This window comes from Drosophila sulfurigaster, chromosome 2L (genome assembly GCF_023558435.1).
Source record: "Drosophila sulfurigaster albostrigata strain 15112-1811.04 chromosome 2L, ASM2355843v2, whole genome shotgun sequence".
Classification (NCBI taxonomy): domain Eukaryota; kingdom Metazoa; phylum Arthropoda; class Insecta; order Diptera; family Drosophilidae; genus Drosophila; species Drosophila sulfurigaster.
In genome coordinates, this window is record NC_084881.1 from 27,369,313 (window position 1) to 27,384,418 (window position 15,106).

At 36.0% G+C, this 15,106-nt stretch overlaps 1 protein-coding gene across 3 annotated transcripts in view; it reads left to right on the forward strand.

The window, feature by feature from the left end:
• The window catches only part of LOC133841542 (uncharacterized), a 102,776-nt gene that overhangs the window by 10,998 nt on the left and 76,672 nt on the right, over positions 1–15,106 (forward strand). For all 3 annotated transcript variants that reach the window (XM_062274106.1, XM_062274123.1, XM_062274115.1), the window contains exon 2: positions 6,288–6,380. In XM_062274106.1, the coding sequence (XP_062130090.1) occupies positions 6,311–6,380 (70 nt within the window). In that variant the 5' untranslated portion in view covers positions 6,288–6,310. The remainder of the gene's footprint in view (positions 1–6,287; positions 6,381–15,106) is intronic.

Sequence of the window (15,106 nt, forward strand, 5' to 3'; positions counted from 1 at the left end):
CTTTAATTTAAAAATGAAATACTAATTAAAACTTATATTGTTAAAATACTAGTTGTATATTTTGAAGCCTTCACATAATATTCCAATTGATTTTGATTAATTCTTCTTTCAAATACAAAACATAAAAGAAATCTACAATGAAAATGAGAACAACTAATGATGAAGATTTTGTGCAAAAGTTTTTGTCTTTGAAGCCAACAATACAATTGTGTAATTTTTAGCTGACATAGATTAAAAAGTAGAGTTGTTAAAAACCGCAATTCCTCTGGCAGTTGTTTCAATCTATTTACATAGACACGTTGCATATCCATCTATTTATAAAGTTGACACAGTTAAACAATCAATGCATTTATATTTATACGTATGGAAAAGCTATTGTAACTAATCCGAGCAACTGTAAAAAAATACATATGTTGGGCAAATAAGTCGGTTTTATGCATAAACAGAATTAAAATGCATGTTGCGAATTATCATGCATAACACATGAGAATTAAACACGCTACGGCAAACAGGCGAAAATATCAAATAATAGAGAAAATAACAACAAGAAGAAAAACAAAAAAAGAAAAAATATTGAAAGAGGGCAATAAACAAATGTTTCATGAAATGGGGACAAAATGATGAAAAAGCGATGGGTAGAAAAATGCAACAACATTTTCCATTGATTGACAGTCAAATTAGCGGCAATCAAATGGAGGTCTCGCTGCTGCCTTTTGCCTCATATGCCAGATAATTTATAAAATTATTGTATGATAGGCCAAAGCCAAATGCGGCGCAGCTGAAAAGCCATATCAATCAAATAAATTATGAAGCGATGTGTGTCGAGGGGAGCGGAGAAGGCGAATCAATCGAATAGATACGAATGCAAATCAATATGGGCGAAATGTGTGCAGCAAACATTCATTCAGGCAGTCAGTCATTCATTCAGTAAGTCAGGCAGTCAGTTGTCTATCATAGACACAGCCTCAAGTGCCTCTAATGTGCATAAACAGGGCCAAGAGAGAAGCGAGAGAGAGAGAGAGAGAAGTGTGACTAGTGCCAAAGTCTCTCGTTTGATTTGTTGACGTTTTGTGGAGCCTTTGAATGAGGCGCCACCGCGGCAACACTGGCAACTGCAACCTAATTTCGAATCCAGCAAGTGGCGCTACATCAAGCATGGCAATCATATGCTCTGACTACTCACACATACTCACTCACATTCGCTGGCAGCTAGGGAATGTTTACACAGTGCCCATAGGCGCAGGCATCATCACTCATACGTCACGTTGCCTGACTACATATCAATTTGGCACGCCAAAGTGTGAGCTAGTGTGAGCGAGTGTGTCTGTGTGTGGCGTATGTGTTGGATGATTTGTAATAAAATACTATTGGCTGGCAACACCAAAAACTCAATTGCATTGACGTTTGCATAAATATTCAAGCCTCTCGCTCGCTTGCAACAGCTTTTCCCCTAGTTTATAAATTTTCAAATTTCCCCCCTTTGCAAACGTTGCTGTTGATTTTTTATGGCACTCACTGTACACTTGCTGTTGTTGTTGCTGTTATTTCTTGCTGTGCATTTAGCACAATATAAACAAATTAGAGAGTGTATATAAAAAGGAAAAAATCAAAAAAAAAAATCGAGCAGCAGTTTGTTTATAAATTTTCGCTTTGCCTCTTGTTAGTTTATTAGCTGAGATTTTTTATGTGCCCCTTCTTTTTATGGCCTTCTCTTCCTCTTCCTCTTACTCATCATCATCGTCGTCATCGCCCTTTTTCTTTTATAGCATTTTGTTTTGTTTATGTAGCGAGTATAGTTTTGAAATCGATTTGGCAACGCAGCAAGTTTTGTTTTAGCTTAATTAAAACAAAATACATTGCGCATTTGATTTATCAATTGATTTTGCTCAACAGCTAAAGTATGAGCTACTAGTTAATTAAAGATGGGTGAATTATGCATAAGCCGCAGTTGAGTTCATTAAATGCGTCAGTGAGGTTTATAAACCGCACAATTTATCGATTCATTTGTCATGCTTAGAAGAAATATACTATGCAACACTTTATATGAATTACTTTGTTTATTCATTGTTATTAACGTTTAACAATGTTATCTAAAGTTATTCATTATGTGACTCATAAAGTTAGCATTGACAAAAATACACTGAATGAACTTTATATTACACTTTAATATAATTGTATATTATATAATTATATATATTCATTTAATAGGTGACTCTTAAACTTGACTTTCACAATGAGTCTTTTGTTAGAATGAATAAACTTTTGTAAGAAATTGATCTAAAATTGATTGTATCTTTAAAATGTAGTACTACATATATCCATATACGGAATATCTCCTTCGGAACATGTCAGTATTTTTTCGGTATATTTTTGGTATATTTGTAGAATATAGACTTATTGATTGTATCTTTAAAATGAAGTACTATATCAATATACCGAATATCTCCTTCGGAACATGTTAGTATTTTTTCGGTATTTTTTCGGTATAGTCTTATTGAGAACGAGTAGCGGGAATCGCACAGTCGAGCACCAAAGCCTTCGATATACGTAAGTATTTTTTTTGGTATATGTTTGGTATATTTGTGCAATGTGATTTTCTTAAATGTGTATCGGGTATCTCACAGTTATGCACACTCGACAGTAGAAAAAACAACTATTACTTGTGCTTAGGCTAAAACTTATATATAAAATTCACTTGAATTATTTTGTATGCGGTTTTATATATTTATATTTATAATTTTACATATTTTGTCATATTATGCATTTCAATACAATTTCTTGCATTTGCCCGTTAGTTTATCTTTATTACAAAATGGTCGCAAGCGACGAAGCGACAAATGGCAATGATTATGCGCATTCTCTATGAGAATTTGCTCTGCATAGAATTCTTCACATATTTTGCAACTTTTTGAAGAATTGATTCGTTTAAAAAATCGACAGCACTCTTCGAAGCGTTCAGCGCGTTGTAAGAATTCCTCTTCAATCTTGGCAGAAATGCACTTAAAGTTCTTCGAAGTTACTATTATATTATTAGTATTTTGTTCATCACGATATGAATTCCCGAACTTTGTAATCCAAAGCAGCAAAGCGACCAGAAGTAATGCCTTCATCTTGATGGTTGAAAAGCAACTGAGCAATGTACTTTATTCATTTGCTTGCTATAAAGAGCTTGACTTAGTCATCAAGTCGATAATTTATTTATAAGCAATGAGTTTAAAGTTGTTTCTTTTTATATTTATATGAAATCAGCATCATTTGATTATTTAAAGCACATTTTGTGACAGCTGTGATTTATCTTTAAGTTGAGCACATTTCGAAATGAAAAACCAAATTCAATTACAGCCACAAATGGTAATCTGAGCCAGAGCATCTGAGCAAGCAGCTGCCGAAGCTTTCACAGCAAATGAACTGAACTATAGAAATGATACAAAATATATTATATATATTCTTTTGGTCCCATTGTCTTTGGCAACATTTTTGTGTTGTGCCTTACAGTTGCCAAAACTCTCGAATAGCCATAGAAACGCACACATTTTGTACTCAAGTAACTTGACATTGTTATGCTAGCACCATTTTTATTAACACGGTCAAGAAAGGTTGACAAAATACAGTCGCAAGTTCCCCCTTGGGCTGCACTCACTTGCTTGGCTTCGAATTGGACATGGTTTAAATTACGTTTGAGACTCGTTACGTTTTCATTTTCATTTTCCATTTTTGTGTTTGTCTTTTGTTTTTTTCATTTTTGATGAGCAGTTGGAACGTCTAAAGTTGCGAGTGCCAAAATGTTTGTGTTACATTCTAATTACAGTTGAGGGGGGAGCCATAAAAATAGCTGGCACCTTAGGTGCCTATCTAGCTCATTCGATTACATTTTGCCGCCACTTAACGGCCATATTATGCAAATTAGCCAAGACACGCGACTAGCAAAACAGCGCGAGTTTCCCGCTCCCGCTTCCCTCCCTCTGACTCTTCTCTCTTATCAGTCAATTGCATGGCATTTGCTTTGAAATTAGTTTGAGAAAAAAAGTAAAGAGAAACCAGACGTGTGTGCACCTGTCGGCCCGAAAAAAAGAACCCCCGGAAAAAAGAAATACAAACCATAAACTAGGGAAATTCGACACACCCTCGAGGCAGAGCAGTAACCATGGTAAATACCAAACTTAGGCCAAGGGGGTGGCTAACAACAACGACAACAACTATCAGCTTTAGCTGTAGCTGTATCCAAGTATCTGTGTGTCTGTCAGCTACACATGGATACACAGACCGATAGATAGATAGATGGATAGATAGCTCGATGGATAGATAGACAGCTACACATGTATTGCAAGTCATTGGGGCATTTAGGGGCTAGTTAGGCTGCCCAAATATTGCATGCGATTCGTTTTTATTTCTCTTTCTTTCTCTCTTTTTACTTTGACAATCATTTGGGCATAATATTTGTCAGAGTTTCGAGGCATATTTGTCAATCAGCAACAGAACAAGGCAAATATGTCGCATATGTTCGAATTCCAATTGTGCCTTTATGATCTCAATTACAAGTGTGTATAAAAATAATAAGTGGATATTTCAACTCATGGAAGTAGAGTTCATCAACATAAAATCTTTAAATAAAATTGAAATAAGTTATAGGTTTTATATAGATGAACTTCAATTGCATAAGTTGAAATGGATTCATGTAAATAGAATTGAGTATTAACTAATGAGAAATGTGAAAATAGGAAGTTCCAAATATATATTTATCTTAGAACAGTTTATTCTGAAATTCAAATGATTGATTCAAGATATTAGTAATATTATAAATAAATAAAAATTTGATAAGGAACACAATAAGTATGTGTATATCAGGTGTATTGATTTAGAAAAGAAATCAATGATATAATAAAATATAAAATGTGACAAGGTTCACAATAGTAAGAAAATTCGAAAATAATAAATACAATAATAATAATAATAATAATAATAATAATAATAATAATAATAATAATAATAATAATAATAATAATAATAATAATAATAATAATAATAATAATAATAATAATAATAATAATAATAATAATAATAATAATAAGAATTATAAGTACAATTGCAAAACGAAAAGATGAGGAAGAAGAATAAGACGCAGGAGAAAAAGTAGAAGAAGAAGGAGGCGAAAAAAAAAGTAGAAAAAGTAGAAGAAGAATAACAATAATGAAATGAATATGAAACTAAAAAAAGTAGTTCTTTATCACCACCTCTATACAACTATAATTTGAACATAATTATATATAAATTTGCAAATTGGTTGCTCATCTTCCGGTGGTGCGTAAGCCAAACAATTGGTCATCAATTAGTTGAAGTTGGGCAGACACAGAGTGACTGAACGTATCTAATTTAGACAAACAGTTCAATGGGCAGTTAAAGCAGCTTCAAGCCTCAACTTCAGCTCTTCAAATTGGAACGGAAATAACTCATGGCTTCCAGGGAAACCAAAAGCAAAGACACGGAGTGAGGCGAGAGGTAGTCGTAGAAGTGTAAGCTGAAATCAAAAAGGCAGACAGACAGAGGTAGACAAGAAGATAAATGACCAACAATTAGTCACACCTACGATGACAATCAATGGAATGATTTTCAAATGAAATGAAAAGCCTCTGGGCGTAGTCGTCGATACCCAATTTTCTAGACTGTGTGTGTGAGGATTGGGATTGTGATTCACAATTCTTGGACAATGGGGCAACGAAACTAATGAAAATTCTTTTTGTTTTTTGATCGGGGGAGAAACGAGCTTCATTTGCAGCGCCTAATTGCACACGAGGATGAGAGGAGTGTAGAGTGTAGTGTAGTCTATGTGTATTTGGTGTTGATGGCCACATGTGCCACATGTCGCAAGAGCACACAGAGTGTGTTTGTGTGTGTGTGTGTTTTCCGTTTTGATTAGCGGCATGCCATGTCAAACAACAATTTGTAAGAGCGAATGACATTTGAATGATGACATCGACATCGACACAGGTGGCGCTTCCGCTTGACACTTGTTTTTCGGCAATGACAGAGAGGGAGAGACGGAGAAGGGGGAAGAGAAAGAGTCACAGTTCCGTTGCGGGGGCTAAGCGTAATGTCTCTATTATGGCGTGCTAAACAAGCGACAAATTGCATGTGTCTGCCACAACAACAGCAACAGCAGGGGGCAGGCAGGAAGACATCATCTGTAGTCTTTGGGCGTGGCAGCGACACAAAAACAATTATTCGTCTCGATCTCGCATTTGAATTTCCTTCTCTAATTTTGACATTTTTGTTCTTCGGTTTCTTTGCAGATTTCACGTGTTTTTTTGCGTTGATGCCAGTGAACAAAATGTTTGCCTGCTTCCATTTCGTTGTCGTGCTGCTCATCGTTGGCACATTGAAAGGTAAGTGGAGAGTACATTCAAAATGCATTCATATTTTATGTGCGGGGGTCGGGGGTCGGAGTCTGTTCTTCAATTATGCATTGCGCTTTGGTCAGCTTCATTTGTCGCGCAGCCAAAACGGCGTCATTCAATATGAAATTTCACACTTTGGTTGACATTTCAAATGGCGAATGGCCAAAATGGCAAAATCCAACGGGGGCACCACTAAAATGTGTATGTATGGCGAGGGAGTAGTGAAGTGGGGGGTGCAATGCGGATGACTACAACATGACCCTAGTCGCATAGTGTGCGGCGCCAAACGTTGACGCCGCATGCCTCATAAATTAATTTACACTTGAAACTCTGCGGCGCTGTGCAACCAGAAACAGCAGCAGCAACAACAACAACAGCAACAACGGGATTCGCGTGTTCAGTAACCACAACAATAATGCTTAAAAGCTTAAAATCAAATGCAACTGAATCTGGTCGCCACCCATGGCGAAAATGGCATTGCAAAAGTCTGCTGCGGTCTTTTGGGCCAAGTGCAGTTCGTTATGGCCACATTAAAGATTGAACTCCATTTACAGTTGCTGCTGATGTTGCTGTTGCTGCTGATGTTGCTGCCTGACATTCTGCTGCACCGTGTTCCACAAAAGTGAAAGCGTAATTGAAAAAAGAAAAAAATAGTAAATTCAATTTGAACAACTTCATCAGCAGACACTTCATTGCGCTATTTAAGTCAACTGCTTTAAGCGGTTTATGGCATAATGAATTAATTATTATTCATTGAAGTTCGCAAGCATTTCGATGCTTATCTCGAAATGCCAATTATGCATTTCATTAAACAATTTCTTAAACAGTTCAAGTTGTTTTTGGACAGATTATATTGCTGAACTTGATTACAAAATTAATAGATTATTAATTATATTACACAATTTCTTAAACAGTTGAACAGCTTCGAGTTGTTTAGGTAGATTATCTTTAACAGTTAAAGTTGTTTTTGGATAGATTTTATTGTTGAAATAGATTAATCATTATTAGTACATTAAACTGTAAAAAGTTGTTGCATTTCATTAAACAATTTCTTAAACAGTTCAAGTTGTTTTTGGACAGATTATATTGTTGAACTTGATTACACAATTAATAGATTAATAACTTCATTAAAAAATTTCTTAAACAATTGAACAGTTTTGAGTTGTTTAGCTAAAAAATTTTGTGGAAATAGATTGTCATTTTTTTAACAATTTCTTGAACAGTTGAAACTGTTTTTGGATAGATTTTATTGTTGAAATAGTTTAATCATTATTAGTACATTAAATTCCACAAAATTGTTGCATTTCATTAAACAATTTCTTAACCAGTTGAAGTTGTCTGTGAATAGATTATTTGGTTGAAATAGATTATTAATTTTTGACACATTAAAGTGCAAAAAGTTTTGTCATTGCATTAAATAATTTCCCAAACAGTTGAAGTTAATTTAAATAAATTTTGTTGTTGAAATATATTAATAGTTTTTATACATTTCATTACAAATCTTTTTAAACAGTTGAAAGGATTTTAGTTGGTAAGGTATTTTGTGGACAGAGGCATAACAGATTATCACAAATAATAGTACATCTTATTTTTATTTATTCCCAAATTTATAAATGTTTCCCAATCTATTTCGCGAATCTATATTCTAATTTAAATGTTGACACAAATTTATGAAATCAATTTAAGGCAACGAGTTTTCTCCTTTGTGTTTAGTGCGTTGTTGCAAGTTCTCTCCCTCGTTCCCTTTGCCAAATATCGTCATTTTCCACGAGGGCATAATGTGGCACCCTCGGCTGTAAACAGGGCAACTGGGAAATTGTGAAAATTTCGATTTTCCGCCATGTTAGTAAGCTACTGTTCCATGGCAAATCTCATGCAACGTTCGTTCGGACTGCAGAGAGGGTTTTTGGGTAACCGCTGCCACCGAGTTTGAACCGCTTAGTTGCAAGTTGGGCGCGAGTTTTGACGCAGTGGCGTCTGCGGCAAAGATAACAAAACATACACAGAGGGAGGCTTAACATCATCATCATAATCATCATCATCGTCGTAATCATAAGCAATCATAATGATGATGATGATCATTGGTAGCGAGCCACGCGTCTGTTTAATTGAAATTGACGCTTACTGCGTTTGGTTTCTTCGCGCTGAGAATTTGTTTATGAAGCGTCGACCCGACGCAGAGATGTTGCATGCAACAAATAAAGTACACACACACACACACTTTCGTACTCTTACAAATTATTGTGGTGGCGCAGAATAACGGCACTTTGTCGCCCGTCGTCGTAATAATTCTGCTGCAATTGAAATAAATTAAATTGCATGCGGAGCTCGAATGGAATCGTTGGCGCCTCCGCTACCAGTTTTACGTTCGTTGTTTGTCAACTGGAATGCCGAAAACCGAGTCGCATTGCCTGCCAACCTCCAAGCTCTCATCTCCATTCACCATTCACCATTCGCAATATCCATCTCCATTGTGATCTCGGGGCCATGCAGATGCATAACCGCAAACCGGCGTTGCACTCAGCAATACGCCAAACGCCAGTCATCATCCTGATGTGAACATGTCACTGCGGCATTTGTTTAATTAACAAAAACCCTGACTGCCATACTGGGTGTCCATACTCAGAGTGTGTGTGTGTGTGTGTTTGTGTGGATTGTGGATACTAAGTGGTGGCAAAAACTGTGTGAGGCTGACGTTGCAACTTCGCTTGGTGTTGCTGCCTCCGCTGCTGCCTCTGCCGCTGGCCGTGTCAGTCATCGTTTGTCTTTGTAATTTGTGCGTTGATGAGTTATACTTTTGTTTGGATGCCCCGACTGATTAATGGGCTGTGGATCATATGCTGTGCATGCGGGTTGCGTTAGTTACACAAGTCAACACAAATTGTTTGGCACACTTGGGCGAAATGTGCTTTAAAATACAACGAATTCTATTGCAACATTGTGATAGAAAGTCAAAAGTCAAGTAAATGACTTTAAATTTAGTTGTAAAAGCATGTGGATTGAGTGTGGAATGCATGCACTACAGCAATGTAGTAGGGTTTGTCTATACAACACTGAAATGATGAAGCAAGGCATGTGGGAGAAGCATTTCGTAGTCAAATATTGCATAAATTGAAGAAATTTGTGTTAAAATAGCTGTGGAACCCAAGTGGATTATAAGTGGATTATGTTTAAATCTAAGAACTTTGCACAAAAAGCACCACATATGCTCTTGGCTAGTCATTTTAACCAAATGTCCATGTGGAACATATGTGGATTCTATGTGGAACTTGTGGATGCTAAGTTTAAAACTAAGAAAGTGGCCGAAAAATTGTTTCTTTATCGATTTTATTGAAATTTCCATGCGAAACATATGTTGATTCCTTGTGGAACTTATGGATGTCAAGTTGGAATACTTAGTTATATAAAATATGTTACACTATATTCGCTCAGGAACTTAATTTATTCCGCTGTCCCACACAGAAGTGGCATCTAATGCTTGCCTCGTGGCACTTGTTGACTTCAATATGGCAAAATTGCCTCTGGCACAAACTGTCGTGGCGAATTTCATATTCAAAATATGTAAAATATGAGTTTGCCGCCTCCAATTGCCAGCACAGACAGCAACAGAGTGCTATAGAAGCAGCAGAGCAGCAGAAGCAGCAGCAACAGCAAATCAGCAGAGCGTTAAGAACCACAAAAGTCGCCCGCAAAACTTTCTCAATAAAATGCTCAACAATTTGATTCAAATACAAACAGCAAACGACAAGAGGAGGGAAAAATGAATAAAAATAACAAGCAGAAGAAGCAAAACATTTGAACTGTGAAAAACTGTTGCTGACATTTTCGTAGAGTCAGCAGAAACGGAGGAAGAAGGAAGGAAAAACCAGCAAACATTAATCATTTAATTTGATAAGCAATAAACGAAGTTCTGATAATCTTTTTACGTGCAGAGAAGCTCAAATTTTTGCGAAAAACGAGGCCAAACCACAAGCCAAAACTAATGGAACTAGTGTGCTAGAAAGAGAGCAAGAAAGAGGGGATTATTGTGACTGTGAAAGGAGTAGAAGGACTTTCTCATCCATTTTGCTTTTAGTGTTGGCTTTGACTTTGGCGTGCTGATGACGCATTGCATGCAATTTCAATTGATTATGCTGCGCTCGAAAGGGTTTCACAGCGGGAGGCGGGAGCGAGGAGGAGAAGCGAGAAAGAAAAAAAACGATGAAAGACAGCTCTAAAGAAAAACTACTTTTGGCTTTCACTTGCACAGTCCTTGGTCCATGAGGGTTGGCCGAAAACTTGTCGCATGAAAATGCAATTCAATTGATTTATGTGCTCAATGCAATTACCCGAAATGCTAAGGGGGAAGGGGAAAGCGAAGAAGTCTGAAAGGGGCTGCGTGCTTGCTGCCAATAAAAATCAAGCAGGGTTGCATTTGACAGCCGCATAAATTGCTCCGCGCCCCCCTCCGCTTCACAGACACCTTGTCAGTAGGTGTGAAAATGGCTGCCAAAGAACCGGAGACGACGACGTTTCAGTACTCAGTTCGTAGCCGGAGATGAAGCTGGAAATGGGCATGGAGACAACAACAGAGAGAAAGAGAGCAGAGAATGGGGAGCAAAGTTGAAGGACAAAGCAAGGGAGTGCGAGGCGAGAACGTAAGCCAAACAAAAGTCAGCGAAAGGAGGCGTCACATTTTAGGGGCGTAACTGCGGCCAATTAAATTTATTGCGCCGCTCTCTCTCTGGGTGCCTGCAAAATTGTTTTTAATTGTCCCGGCAATTAAAAACACGCCCAGCAGCTCTGTCTTTGACTCGGCCCGGCCCAGCCGTGTGCTCAGATAAACAACAACAACAAAAGGAGAAATAATGCCCGGAACAACAATATTAAAGTGTGCAAAGTTTTTTTTTGGGAGGCACGAATTTATTAGCCAAAGGGTTCTATCACACGCTGGCAAAATGATATACTCGCTGATATTGGAGTTGAATAGAAAATAATATGGTGTGTAAAAGAAAAATGCCATCGCTCTTTGACCCTTTGACAAATAATGACTCCAATGGGAGTGCTTTGAGCAGCATCCAAACAGAAGGTGGGAAGAATGCGAAAATTAAAAGTGTTTGAGTTCATTTGAATACAGAGAGTGTAGAGAGGATCTCTCAACTGTTAAATATACAAATTTTGTATCAATTTTAGTTAAATGAAATTGTGTTAATTACTCATTTTTTAAATACCAAATTCATTTATTTTGAAGATAATAACATTTTTAAACCAGATTGTGTTGTTGAATGTTTTTCAGGTTTATTTTATGTATTCAAATTAATTTAATCTGAATTTCAGTTCATTTTCGCAATTATTAAGTTTTTAATGAATAAATTTGCAAACTAATTTTATAATAATTCAAATTTCATTTGAATATTATAAGGATCTTTGAACTGTTAAAATAAAAATACAAATTTTATTCAATTTCGATTTGAATTTATTTGATTTAGTGATCGACTTAATCTGAATACTAAATTTTCAACTGTTAAATATAGAAATATTATTCAAATCTGTTTTTAAATTTCATTGGGATAACTTGGAAAGTAAATTTAAATTTGTTGATTCCTTTCCTGAATTTCAATTGCGTATATTATTTAGTTATTATTGGACAATTAATAAACATATAATATTAACGATTTTATTTAAATATTGCGAGGATTTTCAAATTCGAATAAAATTTATTTGAAATAGTGATCGACTTCATTTGAGGTTCTTTGAACTGCGAAAAATACGAATTTTATTAAAATCTGAATTCAATTTTTTTGTAATAATTAATAATGTAAATTTAAATAAGTTAATTTCTTCTACCTTAAATTAAAAGGATTTGATTATTATCTATAATCTGTGTTAGACAATATATTCCCACTTTCTTTATTTATTTAATTTATTTATGCAATCATAGTTTTTCTTTTGAAATTGTCGTATAATTCAGTGAGCAACTTCTTGCCAATCCTTCTCGAAATATTGACAAGCCTAATTTGTGTTTAGCTGCACACAAATTCGAGTCTCTCATTTTCCATTCAACACAATATTCATTGGGATTTCAGTGGCACCTGTTTCTGGCAGCAGCCGCCTGCAGCTTAAACCAATAAAAGTCTTTTAAATTCTTCTTGTTTGTTCTACCAAGCAGCTCAGCAGCATCAGGCGCAACAGCAGCAGCAACAACAATAACTTGGAGCTCATCTATGGTATGCAAAAAAAATAGCAAAGTTTTTATGGACTGTCGACCAATGTTGGCATTTCTTATAGCTTCAGGGGAACTAAGAAGCAGTGGTGAGGTTTCTTAGCTTAAGCCACTTGCAGGCGAGCAGCTTCAGACTATTTATTTGCAGTCTCCATTTCCCTCCCACTCTACTCTCTATCTTTTTATCTATTTATTCTTCTTTTTTTTTTGTGCTGCACGCAGTCTGTTTTTGCATTAAGTTGCAGCGATGAGATGATGAGAAATCCACAAAATCGACATAATGCAATTTTAGCTATGGAATTTTTTCATCATTTTCTTGCTTGGCTTGACTTGGCTCCCTTTTTTTCTCTCTTTCTCTTTTTCTCGTTTCGCCGTTTGTCGTTTGTCTTTTTCCATTTCCAGGACTTCAAGACTTTTGCAGGCTGCGTTGTTCATTTTAGCTGCTGTCCCATTTTGTTGCATTTTTTTGTGCGTAAATATTTTCGCTTGATGCGCAGATTAAGTTGCCAGCCGCTGTTCGCTTGCAGCTAAGCAAATTCTCAGGCAGGCATAAATCAAAACTCTTTGCCACAAAATGTCGCAGTTGTTGTTGTTGTTGAGTTGTGCCAAAAATCAACAGTGTGAAAAAATGCAACGTGTTGCTTTTGCGTCTCGTGGCGACAAAACACAGCACAGCACAGCACCATGATGCCGTCATAACTTTTCATTCTTCGCTCGCTGTGAAAACTTTCGTTTGCCCAAAACAAGCAAACAAATCGTCAAATCGCGTTTTGCATACCTGGTAGTCAAAACGGTATAAAGGGGAGGAAATGTTACGGTGACTCATGGAAGAAAAAGTTGGTAAATTCATCCCGAAAATTTGTAATGGAAAATGTAGAGTAAACTTCTTCAAATTTTAAAAGGCAATTAAATGCAAAATATATATGGTAATTCATTTCAGATAAAACTTCAAATTAGTTTTTCATTGGAGTAAGAAGAGATGCTGAATTCTGAATATAATTTAAAGTCATACTGAATACATGCTGAAGAATTGTGTTGTTAGGTTGCAGTTATTTTAAATACAAATTAAATTCATAAAAAAAAAACAGTTTTTTTTTTATTACAATACAAGAAATATTTCGAGTTAACTTAATTACATACTAAAATTCTATATTACCATATAATTTCAAAAATAACATGAAATATTTTCAACCGAAGTATTTTATTTGAAGCAGAAAAGTTCTTAATATACGAGTAGTTTAAAAGTTTCTATGTTAAAAAATTGTATTGTTAGGTTACTTCCATTCCATTCATGCAGTTTGAACTTCTTAACCGCTCCCTAAGGCAAAAGAGTTTGGTATTAATTTTAAAATATACCAAATTAATATACCACAAAAGTGCTAAAACTACTATTTTTGGTATATTGATTAAGTAGCGTATTTAAAATATACCATAGAATGCATTATTTACCAATCCTTACAATTTCCAGATGCGTATCTTTTAGTGGACCAAACTCTCTTTCTTCAGAAAAGTTTTTATTGTTAGGTTTCTTCCATTCAAATAGTGCGGTATTAATTTTAAAATAAACCAAATTAATATACCGCAAAATAATTATATAATATTTGATGTATTGATATAGTAGCCTATTTAAAATATACCGTATATTGCAAAATATACCAATTCTTATAATTTGCAGTAGCGTATTTAAAATACACCATAGATTGCAAAATATACCAATCCTTACAATTTCCAGTCGCGTATCTTTCAGTGGAGCAAACTCTCTTTCTTTCTTTACTTTATTAATCGAAGGCATATAAGTCATTTAGAACTAATTGTAATTAATGGTTGCATGGCAAAAATGAAATATATTTTAAAATCGTTTATTACATTAACTAGTATCCCTTAGTCGAGCACACTCTCTTTCACTCTGACTAGCTCTATTTATTTTGATTTAAATTCCGCGTGCGCCGTTTACACAGTGCTCTGGCTGTTTATTTGCTACCGACTATGGTTATTATTTCATTTTTCAGACACAACCCGGATATTTTAGTGCGCCCAGCAATTGATTAACATTTAAATTGCTTGCAATGTGGCATAGAAATGAAGCCATATTGACCAAAAAAAAAGAGAGATAGGGAAATGTGCAAATGGAATGGAAAGAAAACTCACATGTGGCTGACTGCTGACTAAACAGATGCCGCCAGCGTGCTGCATGTTGCAGCTCGATGTTGCAGCTTGTTGTTGCTGTCGCTATTGCTGTTCCTATTGCTGTTGTTGTGTCACAGTTGCAAACCCCATTTGCTGGCAGCAATGAATTGCAAATAACGCATTGACCGCACTGCACCTTTGGTGGCACCTTTTGCGGACAACTAAGGCGAAGCCTAACCTCTCGCTTCCCCTTCCCCTTGGCTTCCCCTTCCCACGCTACTCAATAGCAACCATGCGCGATATCTGTCGGTCTATATGCATGTTGCTGCCGGGCGAGCAACATAAATGCCAGCGGCAACATGCAATGCGTTTGCCGCCAAAAACA